At 43.5% G+C, this 25,429-nt stretch overlaps 1 protein-coding gene across 1 annotated transcript; it reads right to left on the reverse strand.

Moving 5' to 3' along the window:
* Positions 1-3,934: 3,934 nt before the first annotated feature.
* ANP32B (acidic nuclear phosphoprotein 32 family member B) lies at positions 3,935-24,777 on the reverse strand. Its single transcript, XM_081151093.1, has 7 exons — positions 24,357-24,777; positions 17,736-17,885; positions 13,866-13,988; positions 8,075-8,264; positions 6,925-7,049; positions 5,612-5,669; positions 3,935-4,396 (listed from the first exon to the last, which is right to left on the reverse strand). Exons 1-7 carry the CDS (start codon positions 24,408-24,410, stop codon positions 4,329-4,331), a joined length of 768 nt encoding a protein of 255 aa, XP_081007219.1. The 5' UTR covers positions 24,411-24,777; the 3' UTR covers positions 3,935-4,328.
* Positions 24,778-25,429: the final 652 nt, after the last annotated feature.

Genomic DNA, 25,429 nt, shown 5'->3' on the forward strand with positions numbered 1-25,429 from the left:
GAAGACTGAGGCATAACTGACTTCATGTTTATTCCCCGTCCACATTCAGTCTCTAGCGGAACATAACTGTTCCCTAAAGTCAGCTTTCTGGAAAATTTTTCTAAGAAGTGAAGTATGGATCTGCCCAAGCTCCCCGACCCCAGAGTGGTAGTTGCCAATATTATAGAGTGCGCACTGTTTGCCAGACCCCTAAGCATTTCATGGTTCCAACTCTGAAACCTTAAGCTCTGTTTTCACTCTGTCCTAAAGCTCTCTGGAAACAGGGTGTTGTTAGCCAGCGTCTACTTTGCTCCCAGACTGAGGAAGAAGAAACACATTCACTAACTTCCTCATCTGTATGGAGCCAGATGCCAGAGGACCTAAGGAGGCACACTGGGCAAAGAGCAGAAACTGGACTCATGCAGAGCTGGGTTGGAATCCAAGCCAGGCCTGCCACTTACAGGCTACGAGACTTTGGGTAAGGCACTTCACCTCTCAATCTCTCCGTTTCCACACCTGTAAAATGGGGATTACAGTGTATTATTTTACAAGGGGGAGGGAGGGTGTTGATTAAAAAAGAATCCCTCTCTTAAATGGCCACCTGCTCCCTTCCTGTCTTGAAGCAGAAGTGCCCCCTAGTGGCAGATACACATCCTGTTTATGCTAATGTGAGACTAAAGCTACCTCCCAGAAGACTGACTAGTGTGACTAGTAAAAGCAATATTCTAGTATTCCTATTGCAGTTTTTGGAAAATACTTCATTCACTGTCAGTCCTGGGGGTGAAGCCCTCATTTAGCCTTTTCCCAATAACTGCCACACACTCCTCTCTGGTCCTGCTACAGGTCTATCCAGTTCTACTGCACAGAGCGTAAAGCACAGCTGACATTTTCCACCAGCCCTTACCTACTCCTTGGGAAGATGCTGGGGTAACTGGGAGTAACAGCATGAGTAACTAGTACTAGTATCCCTGTTGCTGGTTAAAACTTGGAGTGTAACCCATTCAGATTTATACAGCTGGAACTCAGCACTGCAAGCTCATTTAGCTTGGGCCGCGTATTTTCAGTTGAGGAACTGAAGACTCACAGAAGGAAAAGTGACTCAGGGTCATTTTCTTTTCCCTATATGCCCTCCCCAACACTGCAGACTTCATAAAGCACCTGGTCAGAGACTGAAGCTGACCTAATTGGCTCTGGGAAGAACTTCTACACTTGCTGTAATCTTGGTGGTTTTCCTGCAGAGCAACTGTTTGGCTGGCCGAAGCTTAAGTGGGCTGGTAACTTGACTCCCTTTTCAAACTGTCAACACAGTGGTATCACCAACCTCATTAAAATTGATGTCAGCACAACTTGACAGGGCTGGAGAAAAGGGAAGGTCATAGCCTAAGGGTAGAACCTTTGTGGTTCTGTCTTAGCTTTCTCTGGTGGTAGTGTAGTGTACCCCACATAGAAGTACCAGAAATGCAAAAGGATTGAAAACTGCTGTAATTATCCTCACTTGTGACGTGGGAGTCCTGGTGATGGGGTTGGGGGGGCATTTCTCTTATACAAGATGGTCTGTATTTCTATGAAAAGTGTCAGTCACTCTTCAGGTCCTGGATTCCCCTAGCAGGAGTGAATTCAAAATTAAGAGCACAAGTTGAAAACAGAGCCATGTAGTTTCTAGGCTAGGTCCTTTCACTATTTCACCAGTTGGGCCAGCTCTTATCCCTCTCCTGTGCCTCAGTTTCTCCATCTTTACAATGAACAATGGCTCCAACCCTTTTATTATTAAAGAACAAAAGATTTAAATGCAGTCATGGCATTCCAACATATTACACAGGGACAGAGCAGTTGATCTAGCTGGAGGGCAAGGGTATGTGTGCAAGAGAGGCTTCCACTGACCACAAAGGATTAAGTCAGGACTAGTCATCCAGCCCATTACAGCTCTCACCCAGCTTAGACATTTTATGACTCAATTATTTGCTGCAAAAGCTGGAGGCAAACCTACTCAATGAAGGTCTCCTTCAGATGGGAGACAAGTCCAGAAAAAAGGTCTGCTCTGTGAGCTCATCAACAAAGCTTTCTTCTTCAAAAATTTAAAAATTGTCTTTAGTCAAGAACAGCTGAGCCTCACAGACCTCCCAGAGATCAGAATGTCACAGGCTTCTGAAAAACCTAATTTTAAAAGAAAAACATGACAGAAATGAAAACGTAGCTTGCTAACTCCCCAGACATACTCACTGGCCACATGTAGAAAGCCCAGTTGACATTTTACAAAGTGAATGCATAAGAAACGTTCAACCTTCAAGGACCTCTAGGAGAAGGTCTCAAATTACTACTCCAGTCCCACTAGCATTCCTCCATTCTTTCTCATTCTTGAGTCAAATTTGCCTATTTGAATACAAATGTATTCGATAATCCCTACCTCTAGAGGCTCATGTTCCTCCCTCCTTTCTCCGTTCCAATTTCAAATTTGCATGTACAGCTCAAATACTTTCCTTTCTAGGAAACTTCTGCAATCCTAGTTGGAAGCCACCTTTCCAGCCTCTGAATTATCCTAACACTTACTGGACTCTTGTTCTAGGTCCCAGTAAATATCACTTCCATGTTTCCTCTCCCCTGCTCCGAGCACCCAAGGACTGGCTGGTCTCTATCCCAACACCCCTCCTTCTTTCCCAGCCAGGATCCTGGCATATCCTGCTTGGTAGATACTGGAAAGTTCTGTAAACTTGAAAAAGCAGGAAAAATAATCACCCAAAGTTACTGTTTGATATTTGACAACATCTGCAAAATCTGAGGACCTTTAGGCTACAGAAGAAAATGCTTTATAATGTATTGAAGGTTTGCCAAGCCTGTGGTTGGGGAAAATAAATACCCGCTAGACCAGAAATCAAATCCAATTTTCTTGAATTTCCTTTGCAAAACGCAAACTCTAAAGACTAAAGACTTCAGTTTTAAGAGATGCTTAGGGGGTTACAAGGACACCATGTAACTTTTTCTAGATATAAATTCGTTGGATTCCAATCTTTAATATTGCTTTTACACACATAAAATCCCCTCATTCTAGTAGCTTATAGCTAACAATCCTCAAATCTTCCACTACAAAAATATTGACCATGCAGTCACACATTAAGTGGTTGAGCCATTAAATACAGACTGCAGAATATCTTACCCTTCCCCCAAATCCCTTTCAGATCTGTAAGAAAAGAGAAAATTTCCATCTTCTGGAAAAGCTGAGCTGACCTCAAGCAGAGCCTACCCGCTCTTCCGCAAGGCTTTTCATATGTCATTCCTCCTTAGCACGCCTGTCTTGATAACAAACCATACTCTGTTCATCTGTCAGTCAAACCCTACATGTTTCAGTCTTGGTATAAAGCCCATTTTCTTCTTCAGACCTTCCTGTCAGTGAGGGTCACAGACCATCAGTGCTGCAAGACTTCAGAAGCCATTTGGTCACACCCCCTCAATTTTATAGACTGGGAGGTGATCCAGAGATCAACACAGGTCACCCAGGAAATCAGTAGCAGAGCCAGAACTAGAATTCAGATCTCCTGGGGTAAGGCCTTTTCCTTTATACTATCTTCTCCTTAATTCAACTAATATTTGAACCTAACATTATTTTGACTTGCTTTCCAGGGCACTGAATTTCAAACATTATTTTTTAAGTCTACCTCATTTACTCCCAGTCATCAAGAGTGAAGATTAGATTTAAATGCTCAAAGATCCTACACACTTGTGCATTTCCCCTTGATAAGCACTAATATAAAAAAGCCAAAGAAACCAGGTCTTTAGTGTGTTTTAACATGAGCTTACAACTGAAATCTAATTTAAAAATGTAAGCATACAACTAGGCTTTACCAAAGAGGAACGTGTTTATTTCACTTAAATTCTTAAAAATACTTTTTGGCAGTTGTCACATAAAATGTCCTAATGTAAAAAAAATTCATAAAAAAGAAAAGCATGAAAAAAACAGACCCAAAATGTTAAGATTTTATTTACAAAGCTTCTTTGTTGTACAGAAAGTAAAAATGCTGTTACAATCTTGATGTAACTGGTAGCCACAGATGGTTGACTCACCAATCACAGCTATCCACGCTACAGCAAGAGTCTTACACGAAAACCTAACAACGCTTACAATTTTGTTGGGGTGCAGTCCCCAAGCTTGTTGGTGAATTTCCAAAAGGGACTAAATGGAGGAAGGCGGAATGTCACAGGAACTATTCTTTGGCTCTTTGGGTGGGTGGGTGTCCTGGGGTTTGTATCACAGCTACCTTTTTTTTTTTTTTTTTTTTTTTTAAAACAGCTACCAAATCCATATGAGCAGTCCAACCAATACTGAACAGTTCTTTTTTTGCAGGTTATTTGGGATCCTAATCATCTTCTCCTTCATCATCTGTTTCTCTCTTCCTCTTTTCACCTTTCCCGCTTTCTTCCTCCTCTGTACAACAACAAAAATTCATTTTGAGACAATTGGAAAGGCATTTTGCCTAGGTTACTGCTAATGAAGTAAAAACAATGAATTTTTTGTTGGCTGAGAGATCTGATAGATTGTTAGTTAAGAGGTATTAATTTTAAAAAGCATAAACAGTGACCACAGAACCAAGAAGGGCAAAATGCACAGCCCCATCTCAAATCACAGCAAAGTTAAATCAGTTTCCTCAATTTTAAATTGCAGTCTTCTAAATGTTTCTTATACTTGTTGGTCCAGTAGGACATCAGCAGTTATTAAAATGCATAGCAAGGACTTTGGAGTTAGCTAACCCATTTCTGACCCATGCTCACTAACAACTGACTTTGGGTGGGCTGCTTAACCCCTTCCCTTTAAGCCTGTTTCCTTGTTTATAAAATGGGGACAATGGTACTGACTTGGAGTTATTCTGAGGATTAAATGATAACATGAAGTATTTTAGCCTTGAACACGGCAAAACTCAAATTGTAGCAAGTTGATATTGACTAGAGATTTCTTAAGAATCCTCAGGTTTTAGACACAGAGACCTATATAGGGTTTGTTTGTTCAACTAGTAAAAATTCATGGCTATCAAATTAACTAAATCTGTGTCAAACTCTTTTCCATAATGCTCCTTAAAGGCAGAAACCAGGTCCTAAGGATTGTTCTATCATTGTAAATAGTCTAGTGCCTGGGATAGAGAACAGATGCTGAAAAACTGTGAACCAATGGGAAGCACAGCAAACAACCTGGTATTCTGAAACCTATACAAGTATGAGAATTTGTACCTTCTATAAGTAATATATAAATGGATATTTCACTGGTTTTGGTTGGGGAGAAGGGGAATCACACTGATAAAATTGGAAAGGTGATATGTACATATTCTGCAAAAATTATCACCCAATTACTAAGACTTTTTAAATGAAAGAAATCTCATGCCTGGCAGTAACCTAAAGATGAGGTCTAAAGGCACAGTTCCAGTGTGGGGACAGAGAGCTGCACCTCCTTCCCTCCGATGAGCACTGCTACTCGCTCTGCTCCCTAGAGAGCGGGTGAGCTGCACCAGCGTACATGCATGGAGGGCTGCACAGTGCCTGTAAGGACCACCAGGGCAAAGGGCATTTTATTTTCTTCTCGGTGGTTCCAAATTCTAAATTCACTCCCCCCCCCGATTCTTAACTGAGGGCCCAAAGGGTGTTAACCCACCTTCGTCCTCGTCCTCATCATCTTCATCTTCATCTTCCTCAAGTCCAAAGTCTTCTTCCTAGGGAACAGGAATGGCAATGATCATCATTAGATCAATTCTGCCAAGTTGAGAAGTACAAAAACTATGTAATTCCCCAATAAATGTAACAATCCATCAGGGGAGAAAACTGTAATGTTACGTTTATTTACTTTGATGTACCGAGTGAGATCTGTTGGTTTTCCTTAAGTTTAATTTAAAATTTTCTTTAAAAATTGCTTTTTAACCTTGGCCGGCATGGTTCAGTGGTTAGAGCATTGTCATGTGCACTGAAGGGTCGTGGGTTGATTCTGAGTCAAGGATACGTACCTGGGTTGCACGGTTCTATCCTGGGTCCCCAGTCCAGGCACATGCAAGAGGCAACCAATCGATGTCTCTCTCTCATATCAATGTTTCTCTCCCCCCCACACCCCGCCCCCTCCACTCTCTCTCAATGGAAAAAATATCCTTGGATGAGGATTAAAAAAAATTGCTTTTCAGAAGTAGGCATTTAATTAGCATAAAACTTTAAATGAGTAATTCAAGAAATGGTTTAAAAACCTTGAATTTCAAAGCAGGTCTGAACAAAGATTTCTACATTACCATTGTTATAAAAAGCTTCTTTCGGAAACTTAATTTCATTAAACACCTATGAGATTATACAAATGCTCAGCCTATTTCTGTACTAAAAAAGAACACGCTTTTTTTATGACGTCTAACTTTCTTTGCCTGTTTTCACAAAACTCCTTGAGGTCAAAGTCAAGTCACTCCTTTCTCCTGCCCTTCTACGGCATTCAGCTCCTTAGAGATATTGGATTACTAGGTGTTCCATTAAGCTAGACTACCTGCTCTTTCAGGGCAGCACCACATTCTTATTTAACTTTGTATCCCCAGCTCTTTAACAAAGGAGGCATATAATTGCTGAATTAAGCTGAGTATACAAGAGCCAACCCAGACTTGGTAAACGTAACCTTTCTTTCAATACAACAAAGGGACAGATGTAACCTTCAGTTCTCAGTGTTTCCAGTTTTCTCACCCTACTGAATGCTCAGCTTGTTGCTGTCTCCAAAGTGAAGGGTCAAAACGTACCTTGCAGAGCCAATCGCTGTGTCCAATTAGCATTCAGTAAGCATTCCATTTAGTATTTATTAAAGAGGGTGGGGGATACAAGAGATAATTAATCAGACTGGTATCAGTATATTCACAAGTATGCTAATTTCTTCAGGCCTTTTTTTCCTCTTAAAAAAAAATCTGTTACTTTTACATAATTTCAAATAGGAAGCAGAGTTGTACCGACCTCCCCACTGACTTCATCTTCATCTTCCTCCCCTTCTATGTCTTCATCTTCATCGTCATCCTCATCATCATCAAACTCTTCCTCCTCACCATCTTCATCCTCCTCGTCCTCCTCATCCTCTCCTTCTGAAAACAGTCCAAAAGGAATTCGGTAAATACCCGATGTCCCCTGGGGTACACCTGCTGAGGTACTGGTGAACTATGGGTTGGCCACAGGACAAATGCTGGACTACACCAGTGTCAGGGAAAACCACGAACTGCAGTCACCCTCTTGCTCCCAGGCTGTAGAGCTCAGTCCTTTTGTCCAACAGAATCCCATAAAATTTGAAGGCCAGGACTCCTGGTAGACTCGATGTGCACTATGACATTTAGTAAAGCCCAGCTGGAGTGGCTTAGCAGTTGAGCGTTGACCCATGAACCAAGAAGTCACTGGTTCGATTCCTAGTCAGGGCACATGCCCGGTTTGAGGCTTGATCTAGGAATGCAACATATAGTACTTTGAAATCATTGCCTTCTTAAACCCTACTCATATATTAAAGGCAGTAAAGCTATTTTACTTACATTTGGCTGTAACAAACATGTACCAAGTACCTATTAAGTGTTGGGTACTGTGAATAAAGAAAAAAGCCCTTACCCAAGAAAATAATTATAGCATAGTTGGAAGGGACAAGAATAGCAGAGTGGTAAGTGCTACGAAAGAGGTAGCAAGGGGATGTTCTAGCATGCTCACGAATCTAACCTCTCAAGGGTGTCGGGAAAGTCTTCCTGGAAGTGTTGACGAAGATGAGTTTGTAAGGATAAGTAAGCAATAACCAAGAGAGGGGAACAGCTAGGAGGAAGGCAGGAGACATGAAATGATAGTCCCTTTAGTAAATTGTGAATCACAGTACTTCAATGGATTGGAGCAGTCTATGCTCTCTAGGCTGGAAATTCAAGACACTAGCTAACAAACCATTTTTATTTGGAATCATTTAAAGGCTTCAATGTCCCAAGAGCTTATTAAAATTAAACAGAGGTCCTAACTCCAAATTTAATGGAATGCCTACATGCATGAATATAAATTATTTTCCTCAACAGCAAGAACATTCAGTAGCTTTATCAGGACCCTTGAAAGGCAGAAATTAGGTTCACTGGATGTTGTGTCCAATTACCTTCATCATCCTCTTCTTCATCCACACCATCCACCTCAGCATCTGAGTCAGGAGCTTCTCGATCCTCTCGGTCATAGCCATCCAGGTAGGTCAGCTGGGGCAAGAGCTTGAAGACACTCTCCCGGTAGTCATTCAGGTTAGTAACCTCACAGTTAAACAGATCCAGGCTTTTCAGACATTCCAGCTTTTTCTGAAAAGGATAAAAAACCACACCTCCTAAATCAAAGGAACATAAGCAACAAAACCCATCTCCTAAAGCGCTAAAACTCTAGGCTCGTATCCATTTAGCTACTACTCACTCAGCCTTGTACATAGAAAAACATTTCAAGTCCTTAGAGGCCACTGGATTTTTAAATAATCCTTCCTTCTACATCTACCCTTCTCAAAGAACTGTCTTTTTCTGGCAGCATTAGTCTTAAGAAATACAAATTTGAAAAAATTATTAAAACTGAATCTTTTCACAGTTAGACAAATCAGAGAATTTAATAAATTTGGTTCAAACTAAGCTTAAACATTTGGGTAATCAAAAGCCCAAAAGGAACTTGCTGAGGATCAAGCATAGTCCTCAATGCTCTGGGGAAGTACTATGAAAAAAACCTCATTCATTCAATCAATCAATCAACTCAATCTCAAGTTGTTTGAGATTTCTACTTGGGGACATAGATGTAAAACACTAAAGAACATAATATAATAAAGCACAAAGTGTGGTGATGCAGACATTTTCTGGGAAGAGAAGAATCAATATAGGCTGGCAAAAAGAAGAGAGGGAACTCAGAGTTCAAACTTCAGAAATAAGAAATATTACACTCTTTTCTTCTTAATTTTTGGGGAAATGATTGACACTATTACCAGACTTTTCCACGTAAAATTCTTTTGATGTTACCATACCTTGAAACTTTGTTGAATACCTCATTTACCTGGAACCTCAATTTCATTTATCTAAAATAGTTAAGACCTAAAAACTTGGCCCAAGAAAATTTTGAGCAATCAAAGTGGAAAGGAAAATTTCCAGGTATTTTACTCAGATCTTTATCTGTTATGATATCAGTGTATTAGTACTGCAACCCCACATCTATTAAGTTTTGATTAAGGGTGAATTAAGAGGTTGGGAGGGCAGAGGTATTATTACAGGAAAGTAAAGACAGAGCAACAGGAAGTGACAGCAGACCCTCTTAGGGAAAAGAAGAGAGGGTGCAAACTTAAAAAAAGCAAACACAAAACATGAAGTGCTATGTAGCCTGCTGCCTTTTAGAATAGGGGCAATAAGCCTGGAGGGCATACACTATATAGCTTCATAAATGTAACTTTTAATGGTTCTGAATCAAAAGAAAAGGCTTGGTATTCTCTAAAAAAGAATTAAAAAATATTAAGAGGATCTCTGTATGAAGTTGCAAAAAATAAGTATGTTTAAAGGCTTTGATGCATTATTGGGAAAGCTATTTCAATATTCACAAGGGCATGGGAAGAAATGCAGATTAAACAAAACCTTGTTTTCAGGACTTGAGGTATCTGTGTAATTCTAGGGAGTTACAAAATGATTTGAAGGTCTTTGCTCTAAAGCAGGGCTTGGCAAAAGATGGTCTGCTGGCCCATTCGGGCCCACTGCCTGTTTTTGTAAAATAAGTTTTATTTAAACACAGCCACATTCATTTGTTTACATATTATGTATGGTTTCTTTTGTGCTGCAATGGGATAGCTGAGTAACTGTGATAGACTGTACACCCAACAAAGCCTAAATGATCTATTATGGGCCCTTTAGAGGAAAGTGTTGCTGACTGCTGCCCTTACAGAATCTTCATCTTCCTGGTGAAAGATGAGGTTCCCACACTTATTTTATTTTTCACTGAGCAGCCCTTGGGAACATAGAGCCAGACAGGGAAGAGAACACAGAGCAGGGTTACAGCAACAGGAAACCGTACTCCTCAAAACACCAATGTGCGATGATCCAAGGGTTTGTGGATCAAATAATGTGCTTATGTAAGTCAGTCCCCTGAGGTCTTAAGAAAGCTGTCCCCAGTCCATCTCATCATTGGGAGAGCTGTTTTTATGTCATGTAGCTTTCAGATTAGGTTTCCCACTGGGCAGGCCCTGACCTCTAGAAGCCCAGGTATGAATTCTTGCCAAAGAGAAAAAAAAAAAATTAAAAAATGCTGAAATACCACCCCAGACAACTAGCTAGCATACTGGGAACTCTTTCCATTTCACAAAATGGTTGATTTTATACCAGCTAGGTTAAAACCACAAGTAAATTTAGGTAGCTTTGGCTCGGTCTAAAAATTCATTGCTCAAAGGAATGAGCCATGTAGTTCTCAAAATGATTCCCTAGAAAAAGATGCACAAAGCCCGGCCGGGCATGGCTCAGCAGTTGAGTGTTGACCTAGGATCCAGGCGATAGGGGTTTGATTCTCGGTCAGGGCACATGCCTGGGTTGTGGGCCTGATCCCCAGTTGGGGCGTGTAGGAGGCAGCCGATCAATGACTCTCTCATCATTGATGTTTCTATCTCTCTCTCTCCCTCTCCTTTCCTCTCTCTGAAATTAATAAAGATATATTAAAATAAAAAGAAAAAAAAAGATGCACAAAAATGCATACAGTCCTTGATCTTTAATGCTCCACAGTACCCCAAGCCCTTTCTTTAGTTCTATCAACCATCCCAGTCCACAGCACCTCCAAGGCTCTCCTGTTTCTGAAACTATGATTCTGTGATATTTCTGGCTACTTCTTCAGAAAGGACCCATTATAATTCGGACATGCCAAACAGTATGCTAGGAAACTAAGTGAAAGCAAATAAAACAAAATCACAAATAATTGCAGTACCCTAGAATTATTTAAAGTAGTAAAATTACACTTTAAGGCCTCAAATACACTACACAGAGATCATTCAGGATACCAATGTAATGTTTAAATACCGCTAAAAAAACCCACAAAAAACAAACCACAACTCAATATCATAAATTTGGCCTAAAACTAATAGGCTAGCCATAATAAACATTAAACATTTTATTAACAATAATTTTGCTTGCCTTCTTAGAATTTAGAAGGGCTTTGGGGGATGGTTTGGATGGCCCAGGTCTCTTAAAAAAGGTGTCCAAGGAAGTTTGAATTGATGCCTTCTTTGTCTCTCGATTAATGTCCCTGTAGCAAGCAGAGGCATTCACAATCATTGCATTGACTGTAAGAACTGGGCTCAATGTAGACGGTGTTCAAAATGTATGTGGTTAATGAGGATGAGGATGGTGTTTTCCCCCACTGAAGAATACTTTCAGGAGTCAAAATGGACCCATCATTTCCCCCCTTCACCTTCTCCTACAGTTATATTTTATTCCAAGTTCTAACTTCAGGAGACCCACCTAGCACCCCTAGGAATCTGAGCAGCAAGTTCAGAGAAGGGTGGGAGCTCAGGCTTTTCCAGAAAGCCCTGGGTGTGCAGCACTGCAGCTCTCACTGGCTAGTCAAGTGTGTGACTCTGGACAAGGGATTCAGCCTCTCCCAAGCCTCAGCTTCCTCATGTGTAAAATGAGGGCCTTGCTATTTCTATCCACTTTGCAGAAATGTTCTTTGAGGTTTACTAATGAGATAACACACATAAAGCATCTACTACAGTGTACGGTACATAGCAGATCCTCCAAAAATGATAAATACAACAATGATTATTTCTCATTCTTTACTGTCCCAGGGGACTGAGACTTTCAAAGCCACCCAAGGGCCCTCAAACATCACTGATCAGTTCAGGAACACCCAAGCAAACAGCTCCCACACACTATGTTTGCTTCTGCTCTGCCTCTGTATGCTAGGACACTGACAAAGGCTTCTGATGAAACATCTAAGAGGACCCAGGTTGCCTGAGAATTAGGCAATAGCCAATGATCTAGCATGGTACTACCTGGTGCTCTGTTCCAGAAAAAAAGGGGTTCCTATGCTCAGAGTGACCCTGGATTGATAGGCCTGTCATTAACACAAACAATAAAGGCTTAGTGTAGGTGTCTGACTGGGAGACAACCAGCGCTTAATTTAGTGCTCCTGTTAAAATAGCTTAGGTCAATTTGGGTACAGAACAAATCTGTAGGTAAAAAGAAAAGATCAGATCCCAAGAACAGTGCAAAAAATGGCGGACTTAGATTTGAATCCCTATTCTGGAGTTCATCCTGTGACCACTGAGTAATTACTTAAGTTTTCTAAACTTGGTTTTCTCTATGGTCATTCGCTCTTCTCTGGCTTATATGAGGATACGATGAGCAATGTTAATGTCCTTGAATTCAGCAAAACTCAACAAATGCTTGTTTAAACATTGGAAACAGGGACTGGTTTGGAGAAAAATAGAACTAGTAAAAATGAGGGAGCCTAAGTATCTGGGTGTACCTATCTATAGCAGACAAAAGGGGCAAAATTCATGGAGCAAAGATAAGAAAAAGGCTCCCAACATTTATGAGAAACATGAGCTGGACATGCTCCACTTAATGAAACATACACATGCCCAGCCAGCACTGACTCAGTGGTTGAGCATTGACCCAGGATCCAGGAGGTCACAGTTTGATTCCCTGTCAGGGCACATGCCCGGGTTGTAGGCTCAATCCCCAGTAGGGGGCGTGCAGGAGGCAGCTGATCAATACTCTCTCATCACTGATGTTTCTCTTTCCCTATCCCTTGCTCTCTCTGAAATCAATGAAAACATATTAAGAAAAATAAAATAAAATGTACACATAAAATGACTCAGTAAAAGATGATTAAATCTACATTAGAGCAGAGCATCAATTATTAATCAGGAGGGAAAGACCCTATAATTCTGACAAGTCCTCTTTGTTGAAAGAAGTCATAATTTAACTCTGTCTTCCTTTGAAATAGTAACAGAACATTCTGTACAACTAATGGGAAATCCAAATATTATAAATATACTGTGACATCAGAAAAGATAGCAGAGGATGGCTTATCCTCTTGAGTTTTGCTCTACTAGATCCTGAAAGACAACTCCTATCTACTGTGTAACCAACCCTCTCCCAATTAATGTTTGGAAGTTAATGGAAACACTGACTTTATGTACACCAAGTAGGCCTCATTAAAACAGAATTCTCCTTGTATGCCAAATTTATAGAATGTCACATTTAGGGAAAGCAGTCACTTAACAATCTTGAATTCATAGAATTTCCAGATGACAACCAAAAGAGCAGCCTGTGGGACTGCCCCACATGCTGCATTAAGCCCTGCCTACAAAAGTTTTTTTCTAGACCCCCATTAGCAAAGCTTCCCAACTTACAAAGCAAAGTAAGTGCATTACCTTATTTTATTCCCAGAACTCCTAAGTGAGGAAACTGAGGCCCAGAGAAAAGAAGCATTTTGCCCAAGGTCACACAGCAAGTCTATAACCCATTGCACTTAAATTTAACTTTCCATAGCTTATCCCAGTATGTAAGACTGAGGAGGATATGGGGGGCTCCCATGCAAAACTTTGGGCAACAGTGATCCAGCTAAAGTACAAGGTTATGAATTAGGAGACCTAAAACTTATTGGAACCGTCCTTGGACTTCTGTTCCACTATAATTCAGATATGCCACCCAATATAAATAGCTTTTTCTATAAAAGTATAGAATAGCCTGGCCAGTCTGGGAAAAAAATATTTAATTTCATAAATATATGAAATTTTAAAAGGACAAGGAAAAAAAAAAGAATTCCCTGTTTAAGGAAGCCACCACAGAATCAGGCAATCAATTATTATTTCCAATCATTTCCCTTACTATAAAGCAATATGAAAATGAAAATGACCATAAGTCCTGGTTTCCAAATTCTTAATTACTTACCAAAGGTTCCAAGGTGCTGATATCTTTCAGTTTATTTCCACTTAAGTTTAGATGTGTGAGATTTGGAAGTTTTTCTGCCAACATGTCCAGACATCCATAGATTCTATTGTCACTGAGCTCAAGCTGCAAGAGAAAATGTACAGCACACACACAAATATACAGAGAAACATACATCATTAAGGTGTTCTAAAGAGCAAATACAGTTCTCAAATACTTACCAAGATCAAATGATCTCTATTTTTATTAGCACATGTATGTTTGTTTTATTTGATTAAACCCAAATAAGTAGTTTACAGATGCCAGCAACATTTTGGGGGAGGAGAGAGAAGATAGGATGAGAAGAGTTGTGTTTTCTTAACCAGCTGCTAATTTTAACAGTTTGCTTAAGAACTGGTCCCTAACACCAGTGAATACATTTTTTAACCTAAAAAAGTAGGTCAAAGCAAATTAGAATTCTTTAAGAAGTTGTAATACTCTATACTTGCCAGGAAGGATAAATGGTCCATGCATTCTAAGCAGCTTATTGTGTGTGCCAAGCAAAGCTTGCTATGCCCACTTGCAACCTAACCTGGTGCTGCACAGTGCTGACACACTGTGGAGTTCTACATCTGGAAGCCACCAGGGAATCTGCTCTGAAGGTTATAGGAGTAGTACAAGCCCAAAAAGCACACTCTTAAAGGTCCATGACCTCACAAAAGGGAGTGAGACAACAGCTTCAGGGTTGATACAACCAACTCCCTGGAGGCCACTTCTTGCATAAACCTGGCCTTTACAAGAACCTACTCTAATTTCTTTGCTGCAGGTCAAGTAGCACAGCAAGTGGTGTGCCAATAAAGGAAATGAGCCTTCAGCAAGGAATATTAGAATCTTAGAGTGAAAGATACTGGAGCCTGGAAAAATTAGATGGTCAAGAGCATCAAATTCAAATTCTTCATTTTGCAGATGAGAAAACTTCGGTCGTACAGCTGGTTTTAATTCCCTATTTTAAGTGCCAACAATGGTAACTGTATCTAACCCTTACTTAGTACTTGCAGGTACTGTTCAAAGCACTAGAAATACTACATGATCACTTGATCTCACAATAACCCCATGGGGTAGGTAGAATTATTACCCCCACTGACAGATGAGGAAAATTAAGTACAAAGAGACTATGTAACACTCCCAAGAGCACACAGCTGTTACAGTGGTTGACTTATGATTTGAAGCTGGGCAGGCTAGTTTTAAAAGAATCCATGCTCTTTGAACTATGCTATGTACCTTGAAGAACATGAAAACGTCATGTAATTTTGTCTACAGCACGCAATGAAATAAACATATGATGCAGAATAGAGAACTTTTAAAAATTTAAATAGTTCTTGAAAGAATGAGTTTAAAAAACAATTCAAGTCTGCTGCTTAGGTGTTAAGTATTTCAGAAGAGGCAAATGCAACATTTAAGAAAAGATTTTCCTTCCGTTGGGATATTCTAGTCAAGTATCTAATCGCCATCTAGATTTAAAAATATTAAGTCCATAATCGACAAAGACCCAAGTGTTAGCTTTATTTGAGATATTAGTAAATCAAAATAAAAAGAGAACACTTCTTTTTGTTGGTTAGAATATCAGAACACATATGTAATTCATCCTTTCAAGATGAGTATCTTAGGGAGCAGAAATAACAAGGCAATCTTGCCAGAGGATTTAGTGGCTTATTTATTTTGAAATAAAAGCAATGTGTAAATTTAGGAAACCTGTGACATTTATACACAAATTTCTTTCAGATCCTGTTTCTTGTTATAAAATAACCCATGCACTAGGGTAGAAAGAAAATAAAGCCCACATCAGCTGTGAGAACATCTATCTGCCTTTAAATCTGATTTATAGAAGTCTTCATTACTCCCTCACTAACTCTACAAGTAACCAATTAAAATAAGACTTCAGAAGGATTTGATAAAGCCTCTATATAGATGGTCACTGATACACTTACTTTTTAAGTAAGTCTGACAGTACACAGACCATAATAATTCAGAAAAATGTATCAGGATGCTAGGGAAACAGAATACAAAACACATACTACACTAGGATCTGCTAACATCAAGTTTATGTAGATATATGCTAAAAAGTCATCTGTTGTTTAATGGGCTAATCAGAGTTTCCAGTGTCACCAATATCCCATGCAAATAAGGATGGCTCTTAAATCTCTAAAGCCCATACTTATCAGAAGGGAAGATTTTACCAATTTAAATATAACAGGATTCTTTGGTATAGGAAGCAAGTCACCCTGAAACCCATGAGGACTGCCTGAGCATTATTACATAAATAAAGCAAATAAGTAAAAAGCATTTCTGGTTTTTAATTCATGTACTTAAGAAAAAACAAGTCCCGCCCAGCCGGGTGTGGCTCAGCGGTTGAGCTTCGACCTAGGATCCAGGCGATCGGGGTTAGATTCCCAGTCAGGGCACATGCCCAGGTTGTGGGCTGCAGCCGATCAATGACTCTCTCATCATTGATGTTTCTATCTCTCTCTCTCCCTCTCCTTTCCTCTCTCTGAAATCAATAAAGATATATTTTAAAAAAAAAAGAAAAGAAAAAAAAGAAAAAACAAGTCCCTCTCAGGACTCAAAAAGCAAGCTACAGGAACAGCCTACCTGCCCCTTTGCTTAAATTTGATTACAGATTTCTTTCTATGTGTATCTTTGTTTAGACAGTTTCAACAAATATTCCCTAATAAAATGAAAACCCAAACAGTAAAGAATTCTGCAACACTTACCTGACCACATACCTTTCTGTATATAATAGGGAAGGTACTGGGTTAGAAAATATGGGTTCTAGTTTTGGCTCTAGCACTAACCACTTTTGTGGGTGGCTTTAGGCAAATTACTATACCTTTCTAGGTCTACTGGTGTGCCTATAAAATAAGGAACTAGAAGATCTAAGTTTCTTCCAGTTTTGACATTCTGGAGCTCTGTGATAGTTAAATGTGTAAGGACACGAGAAAACATTTATCTTGGGGTTTGTTTTTTTTAAGTAGGGGGTGGAGTTGGAGGGGGGTAGTGATTGGTTTGCAATTAGATCAATGAAGAGCTAACAACGGGCCATCAGTCAGGATAGGGAAATACAGAAGCTCTGTTACAATGGATTCTTGCAGTGAGTCACAACACATTTTAAACTTCTAGTTATTAAAAATTATGCAACTGGCCCAGCCGGTCTGGCTCAGTGGTTGAGCACTGACCCAACAACCAGTAGGTCATGGTTCAATTATAGGTCAGTGCACATGAAGGGGTTTCAGGCACAATTCCCAGTAGGGGGCACGCAGGAGGCGGTCGATCAATGATTCTCATCACTGATGTTTCTCTCTCTCTTTCCCCCCTCTCCCTTCCTCTCTCTAAAATCAATGTAAACATATTTAAAAAATAATGCAAAGGGTTTGAATTATCATAAAGACAACAAATCTGAAAAGTCTTTACTACTTAAACTCACCTTTAATCAACAAAGATAAAACATGAGTGGTAGGCACCTGTGTTTCCTAAACCAGAGCATACTAAGAACAAAATGTATCTAACATTATAACAAGTTTATAAAAATTAAGTAATAAATTATTCATAACTAGTTATTTAGCATCCAACATGTATTATTTCCAAACATCAAAACAATTCTATAAGGCCAAGTGGTATCACCAGTTTACAGGTGAGGAAATTGAGCCTTAGAAAGATTAAGTAACCTGTAGATCACCCATCAAGGAAATGATAGAACTGGAATTCAATCCCAGATATGCCCAGTTCCAAAGGCCACACATGTGCTTTCTGCTACACTAAATGCTTCCTTACAGGTAAATCACATATTTTTCCCTTCCCGGGATGGTTTTCTTTTACTGTTAAAGAAAAAGCACTTACCTTTTTCAATTTTGGTAGTTTGGGGAGATTTGAAACTGAAATCAAGCCTACACTTATTAAACTGAGGAACTCTAAGTTCACAAATTCAGCTGTTAAGCCCTCAATTTTCCCATCATTTGATTTGCAATTGTCCAGGACAAGTTCTCGAACCTGTAGATGACAAAGGAAAAAGAAGAAAAGACAAGTTTTCAAAAACATACAGAAAACAAAGAACAAAAAAAGCAAAAACTCCGTAAATACACAGCAAAAACACTCGCATATAGGGGCAGCCTCTATTTAGACCTAGATTACAGTTATAAATAAATGAAAAATGATTAAGCCTTTAGTAACAATATACTGATACCAAGGGTGGAATGTTACACCATGGTATAAATAAAGATTTAAACTCTTTCCTTTCCAGAGACAGAAACTACAGTTCTTAAGATGTAAGTGAAGAAACTGTATCTCCCCTATTTCTTTTCCCCAGTCTGTTCCCTAAGAGGTAGCTTTAACTACAAATGCAGAGCGAGGATACTCCTCACCCTCTTTTAGGCTGAGTCTATCTCAAGGCCCAGGAGACTGACACAAGAAAAATAGGAAAGCTTTACTTTTCCTAACAAGATCACTAAGAGACTTTGTCAGCACTATACATTTTCACTTGTGGTATTATTAATCTTTACTAAGATTATCTTGACACTACGAAGGAGTCAAGATGCAAGAGGCCTTAATTCAAAACAAAGATAGATTTGGGTTATATGTGAGAATGATAGGGAGAGAACTTAGACATTAAATTAGGTTCCTTTTTCCAACTATAAAATCTCCTTTGGAGACCCTGAAATTCAGAACTCAAATTCATCCAAGGGTATCACACCTGAAGATTCTGAATAGTGATTTAATAAACAGTCTACTGTGTTAATACTATAATAATCCTTATTGCCATTCTTGTTCTGTGGTTGGGTCTGAAACTTGCAACTTTTAAACACATTTTGATCAATTTACAGTGATGCAAATTAGTTTTAACTGCCAAAGGCATTCTTGCAGTGAATCTACCAAGTTTAATAGCATCAATCAAGCATATATGTGGAAGGTAGATGCTTACCTAAAATAAGGATAGGAGCTAGTGATGTCTTCACCCTCCCATACAGAATCCAAGGATACCACTCTACTAATTGCTATCATTTACCAAGAACATACTTATTCTCGGCACCACCACACCCTCCCCCATTTACAGAGAAGGAAACAGGTTTATAGAATCTGTGATGCCCACGCCAGCACAGCTCACTTGCTCCTTCCTTCACTACTTCTCACTGCCCTCGCCCTATTCCCTCCTCATAAGCCTTGGTTTCAGTCAGGATGCATGCAGTCCTATTATACCTTTTTCCTTCTACTTTTCTCTAGATAACTCTGCCATTCTTCCTTCTTCTGATGAAAATAAGCACATGTGAAAACCTAAGAGGTCAGCTGAGGAGAGCAGGGCTCTAGAGACAGATGCCTGGGTCAATCCTGGCTCTGCCATTTATCTGTGTGACCTTGGGCAAGTCACTTAGCCTCTCTGTGCCTCAGTTTCCCCATCTGTGAAGTAGGAAAAAATAGTACCCACCTCATGGAATATTAGAGTAGTGCTTGGGACATAGTAAATGCTGAGAAAGTAACGTCTGGGAAAAGGGAGTAGGGAAATGACAGGAACCTTTGCTGTCCACTTTATTCATATCTATACTAAGTTTTGTTTTTACAAGCAGGTATTTTCGTATTAAAAAATAAAAATAAAAACCAACCCCAAAACATAAAAGTCAATTTTGATTGCTACTCACCTAAGTAGTATGCTACAATACTACTAAAATGGGCCCATTTGGTTTGGGAGATTTTCTACAACTCTGACAGAGAATCCAAAATTATTACACAGATTGAACCTAATATGCCAAAAGCCAAGTGAGGAGTTATTACAGTTAGCTATATTACCTCTTAAGCCATTTTGCCTCCCAGTTTACTGAGTGAAATCACCTTCTGGACAATTTCTCTCAACTAGTGAAATTCCACTTCAACTTGAATCATCAAAAACTACCATAAAGCATTTAAATGTGAGTTTACATGTTTGCTGAAACAAACAGAATAGAAATAAAAAGAGGAAATTGGGAGAGAAAAATGTTAATGTGGTTTTTATTTTTTTTTAAATTTTAAATTGACTTTAGAGAGGGAGAATGAGAAACATCAACTTGTTGTTCCACTTATTTATGCATTCATTGGTTGATTCTTATATGTGCCCTGACCAGGGATCAAACCCACAACCTTGGTGGGTATGGATGACACTCTACCCAACTGACATACCTAGGCAGGTCTGTTAAAATGCTTCTAATTTGCAGGTTTAGCTACTGAGTACAGAAGATGATGGAGAGGAATTGAGGTTCTGGTTTAGAGAAATGGGAACCATGTAGCTAGATGAAAATAAGAAAGGAACAGCTTGTTGAAGGAGGTGTGTAAGCAATAACAAAAGGGATACCAAGCTTAAGGTTCCCATGGGATGTCCAGATGAAAGGTTTCCCCAGACAGCTCTGCACACGTGGGCTTAGAGTTCAGGGGAGGTCTGGGTTGTAAATTCCATATTTGCGAGTCATCAGGATGGAAATAATAGTGGAAGGATAGAATTCCCAAGAGGACGACGAAGGATTTCTCTTATCACTGATGTTTCTCTCTCTCTCTCCTCTCCCTCTCTAAATTAAAAAAAAGTTTTTTTTAAAAAAGAGAGATATACCATTCACTCTAGGAGGCAGGACAGCTCTTCCTGTGCAGAAGACAGCTAGGATGGGCACAGGTGTAGGTGAGTTTATAAGTGGGAGAGCAAGAGGTTCAGGAAATGCACACTGAGACCTTTAATTTTCTCCATGAGTAGGAGGCAACAGACTTTACTGGAGTGAGTAGGGCAGAGGGTTGTATGGCTCAGCAGAGAAGGCAGTCCTTTCACTTTTTTAGGAAGGCTGAGGATGTAAAGAAATGTGCTACCCCCAGAACAGGGCTCCAGAAGCACAGTAAGAGGACACAGCAGAGTGGGAATTACTGCAGAAAGCAGAGACCACAGGATGGTCCCACTCAGTGCTGTGCCTGAGTATGACAGGTCTGGAAAGCCCTCCATCAGCAGTCTTCTAGCCCGTCTAAAGTTCTAAACAGAACTTCGGTGAAAAGGTATCTTCTCTCAGGCACTGTGTCAGCAGCATTTGAGATAACTAAGCGTTCCTATTCCCTCATTCCTTTCTGAAGTGTGAAGGGATCCAGACTGCCTGGCAAGGGAAAGTACAACTGTGTAAGAGTGTGCATGGGGCAGTGTGTGGAGGGGAGTGGGGGTGGTAGTGATAGACAGGCATATAATCCCGTTGCCTCCCAAACTAGCTCTAGAATACATGGCAGGTTCTAATCAAGGAGAAATGGCCCATTTCCCCTACGTATGCCCCAAATCCTCCATGGCTACTATCTAAGGAGGGAAGGTTGGTCAGGCACTTGTACATTAGTGTGTACAACCTAGGGGAGCTATTTGGTCTAAAATAATTAGCTGGCCTTCTGCTCAAAAACAGATTTTTTAACTTTTGGGGTCAAATTCACTCTTCTTCGTACTTCATTTTCCAATTAAACTAGCGTTTTCTCAAACATGACAAGTCTTCAGGATTCTGAAGGCCAAGCGTACTCAAGAGCTGGAACCACACAAATATAAGGAGCCATGTGACTAGTTGAGTTTGGTTTTAAAGGAGTCATCTTGGAACTTCTCATTTGCCTTAAGAATGATGCTTTTGGGCAAAAACACTTTTTAATTCCTCTTATAAATTGCCCTTCAAAATCTGTGGCATATTTTTCTCCTGAAAAGCCTTCTGTTTAAGGTCAAAGCTTTCCTCTCCTCTCTTTAGAACCTAACTCCTACTGGTGGTCTCAGTCTCCAAGTCAGAGTCCCTAGGGAAGCCTTTCTTTACCCCTACAATCTTAGCTGGCTCCTGTAACACTCTTAAGGCCCCTAACTTGCACAACTGCAACAGGCACCACAGGGGTCTGAGGCCTCAGGAGGGAAGGGACTGCAGCTCTCTGCCTGGTTCACACTGCTTTTCCAGGTCCTGGCATACTATTAGCACTCAAATATTTATTTAATAAACAACTGGATTACGGTAGGCTAGTGCTGTCCAACAGAGCAGCTACTAGTCAATTGTGGCTTATGAGCACTTAAAATGTGGATCGTGCAACTGTCAAATTGACCTTTTAATTGAATTTTAATTAAATAGCCACATGATTCTGGCCTGTTTTTGGCAAGAGGATAAGGCCTAAGGTGATTACCTGAAAAAGTAACACTTGCACATATATGCACACGTTTAAAAGCAATATATTAGTTATCTCATATACAAAAAAATTCCATATAGTGGGAATACCAGCCCAGTTGTATTTCCCGGAGGGAGCAACACTGCTTTTACTGAGTATTTTTTTGTCTAGTGCTTCCTATTTTACTTTTTATTGAATTTATTGTGGTGACATTGGTCAATAAAATTATAAAGGTTTCAGGTGCACAATTCTATAACGCATCATCTGTATATGGTATTGTGTGCTCACTCCAAGTCAAGTCTTACTGAATAAACTTTAACAGTACTGTAGCTTTCGCACAAAGAGTTCAAATTCTAGATTTGAAAACACTTAAGATTCACGTGGGTACTTCTCTTTTGAAAATTTTGGCTAAATTTAATTACTCCACATTCTATTAATTTATAACTCCTCAGTAATATCGTAAACACCTTAAATTACAACCGAAAAGAACACAACTCTTCGAGTCTCACGGCGTGAAGCAGCTTAACCCTTCCACCTACTAGCACGTGGCCCACACAAAATGTCTGACTGACGAGCCGACGGGACGGACGTGGTCCACCCTCAACCTCAAAACCCGGGGGACTGGTGGCGATGCCCACGCCATGGCTCAGATCCCCCAGGGACGCGCAGGGTGGCCATGAGGTGTGGCGCCCCACACCTCGCTTGTGGTGACCTCAGGGATTCAAAACTTCGTGCACGCCAGGTAAACCCTGGTTTAATTTCCACAAGTTAGCAAATTGCTACCCACAGCTACCTGAGCGCGAGAAACGCACCCACTGCTAGACCCGGGCGGGGCGGGAGGACTTCCCCCGGGCCGACCCCGGCCGGAGCGCGCCACTCACCCCGAGAGGGTCTGGCAGAGGCGCGGCCTCCCCGCGTGGCGGCCGGGAGCCGGCCGCGGGAAGCGCTCCAGTCGCGGGGACGGGAGGAGGGCAGGGCGGGGAGTAAAGGGGGTTCTTAAAGGCCCGGCCGCCGCCCACGCGGGCCCCGAGCGCAGGCCTCAGCCGGCAGCGCTCGGGCACTGGCGGAGGCAGGGGCCCGAGGCCCGCCGCGCTCCCGGCGGAGCCGGCCCCTGGCGTTGCCCTTTTAAGAAGGGGGAGGAGGACGGAGCGCTCCCGAGAGGAGACGAGTCGACGGCGGAGCGCGCGGCTCCCGCCAGTGTGAGCTGAGCCTCCGCGAGGGGAGCAAAATACACGCCGCGAGCTCGGCCTGGGGAGCGGCGGCCGGCAGCCACCGCCGGGGGCGAGCCGGCGGGCGGGCAGGGCCGAGCCCGCAGGCCGGCTCCGGCGGCGGAGGGAGACGGGTGCCCGCCAACATGGCGCTGTATCGGCCTGTGGCGCGCCCCGGCTGGCGCGAGGAGCAGCCGCCCGCCCACACCGAGGGGCCAGCCTCCCGGCCAGGGGCCCCGGAATCCGCCGCCGCGGCGCGGGAGGGAGCGCGGAGCCGTCGTTACAACGGCTGGCCCAGGCCGACCTGGGCTCGCCCTCAAAGATCGGGCGTGGGGAAGGCCCGGGAAGCGAAAGGGAAGCCGGAGAAATGGTGGAGAAAGTTTTATTTTTAGGCTTGAAAAATGGCGGGAACCACGTCCCTTTTTCAAACTTGGCCTCGGGAGGGGCGGCGGTTGCGCCACCTCCACTGCCGGGCCTCGCCCCTCCCCCGCTCCGCGCGCGCCAGGCCGCGCCCGCCCGAGCCCCCGGGCACCCCAGGGGGCTTCTCACCCCCTCCGAAGCGAAAAGCGCCCTCCCCGCCTCACGGCCCCTGCCCTCAGCCGGGCCGGCGCCAACCGCAAAGCCGGGCTAGGGGAGCCACCTCCACCGCCCGCGCTCGAGCCCCTGCCCCGCTCGGCCCGGAGCTCGCGAAGCCCGGCCCGGCCCGCGGCGGGCCCAGCCTGGGGTGACCGCGCGGCCCCTCGGCAGGCCCGGTCCCCGCCGGGCCGCGCATCCCGGGAGGCTGCAAACATGGCTCCCAGCGTTACACAATCCCCTCCTCCCTCCCTCACCACCGGCCACACGCACACGCGCTCCCCCGGGAAGGACCCCGGCGGGCGAGGAGCTCAAAGTTTGCTTTCCTCCACCCCACCGCCTTCCCCAGACGGCCGCGGGGGACCGCGGGCGCCAAAGAGTTAATCCCCGCGCGCTCGCTCCCCCCTCCGCGCCCTCCCGCCCGCTCGCCCGCCCGCCTTCCCCGTCCGAGCCCGCGAGCTGCGCCCTCCCCGCGCCGGGGCCGGAGAACCCGCGGCCGGGGCCCCGCAGGTGGCCACCATTACATGCAAGTCATCGGAGGGAGAAGGCGCCCTATGGGGGCTCTGCTTACAGCTGCCGGGGTCCGGTTCCTCAGCTCCAGGTGGATCCTCCTCTTCATGTCCATGTTTCCCTCTTCCCCCCTCTTCAAACTTAACTTTCCGCGGCGGGGGCGGAGGGGGGAGAGGCGTCCCGGCCTGCGCAGCTACGGCCGTCGGAAGGGGTCTGCTGTCGGCAGAGGCCGGCGGTGCGGCGCGGCGCTGGGCGGCGGGCGGCGTGCGGGCAGGCGAGCAGAGCCCCCGGAGCCAAGTTACTCACGGGAGCGGAGAGAAACCATGGAGGGAAAAGGGGGCTGGAGCGCAACGCCGGTCTCACTACCGCCGCCCCCGGCCGCGGCCCCGCACTGCGCTTAAACCGGCGACGCGGCGCAGGCGGCTGCTCCGCTCGACTCGACCCCGCGCGGCGCCACTGGACTAGGTGGCCGCGGCTGCACCGAGGACGGGGCGGGGAGAGGCGGCGGGAGGGGCTAGGCTGGGGGAGAAAGGCGCAGCCGGGGGTACTGGAGCGAGTTCCTCCCCTCCCTCCGGTCGCACGTGGGGCGGCTGATGTAAGATCTTCCTCGGGCTTCCCCGCCCGCCACCGAGCCGAGACCCCCCCGGGCCCCACCTCGCTGCGCCCCGTCGCGGGTCTCCCGCCGGGGTTTGGACGTTTGCCGGCGGGCTCGTGGGGAGGTGGGAAGGAGGCGTCGGGGGTCGGTGAGGATGGGCCCGGCCTCCGAGGCTCGACAGGTCAGCCCGACGCCTGCGACGGCGGGACACGGGGCTGAGGTTCACCTGGTGCTCCCCACGGTGTGAGTCAGCGGCCCGAACCCCGCTGTCTGCGTGGTCGGGTGGTCGTGGAGGGCTCGGAGGAGCCCCGTCGGGAGCAGAATCTCGGCCTCCCGGCGTGGCCCCGCGTGGCCCCGGGTACAGGCGGCCTTCGAGGGAACGGGCGCGGCTCCGGACACGCGCCCGAGCCACCGAGGAGCCCAGGTTCCCCGAGTTCATTAGACTCTCCCTGGGTTTCTAACATTTAAACGTAGGATAGCAAGGCAGCAATTAGCATTTCTAATGGGGCCTTGAGAGTTTTACAGTTTGTCCGAAGACT

This window comes from Miniopterus schreibersii (genome assembly GCF_964146895.1).
Source record: "Miniopterus schreibersii genome assembly, chromosome: 11".
Lineage (NCBI taxonomy): Eukaryota > Metazoa > Chordata > Mammalia > Chiroptera > Miniopteridae > Miniopterus > Miniopterus schreibersii.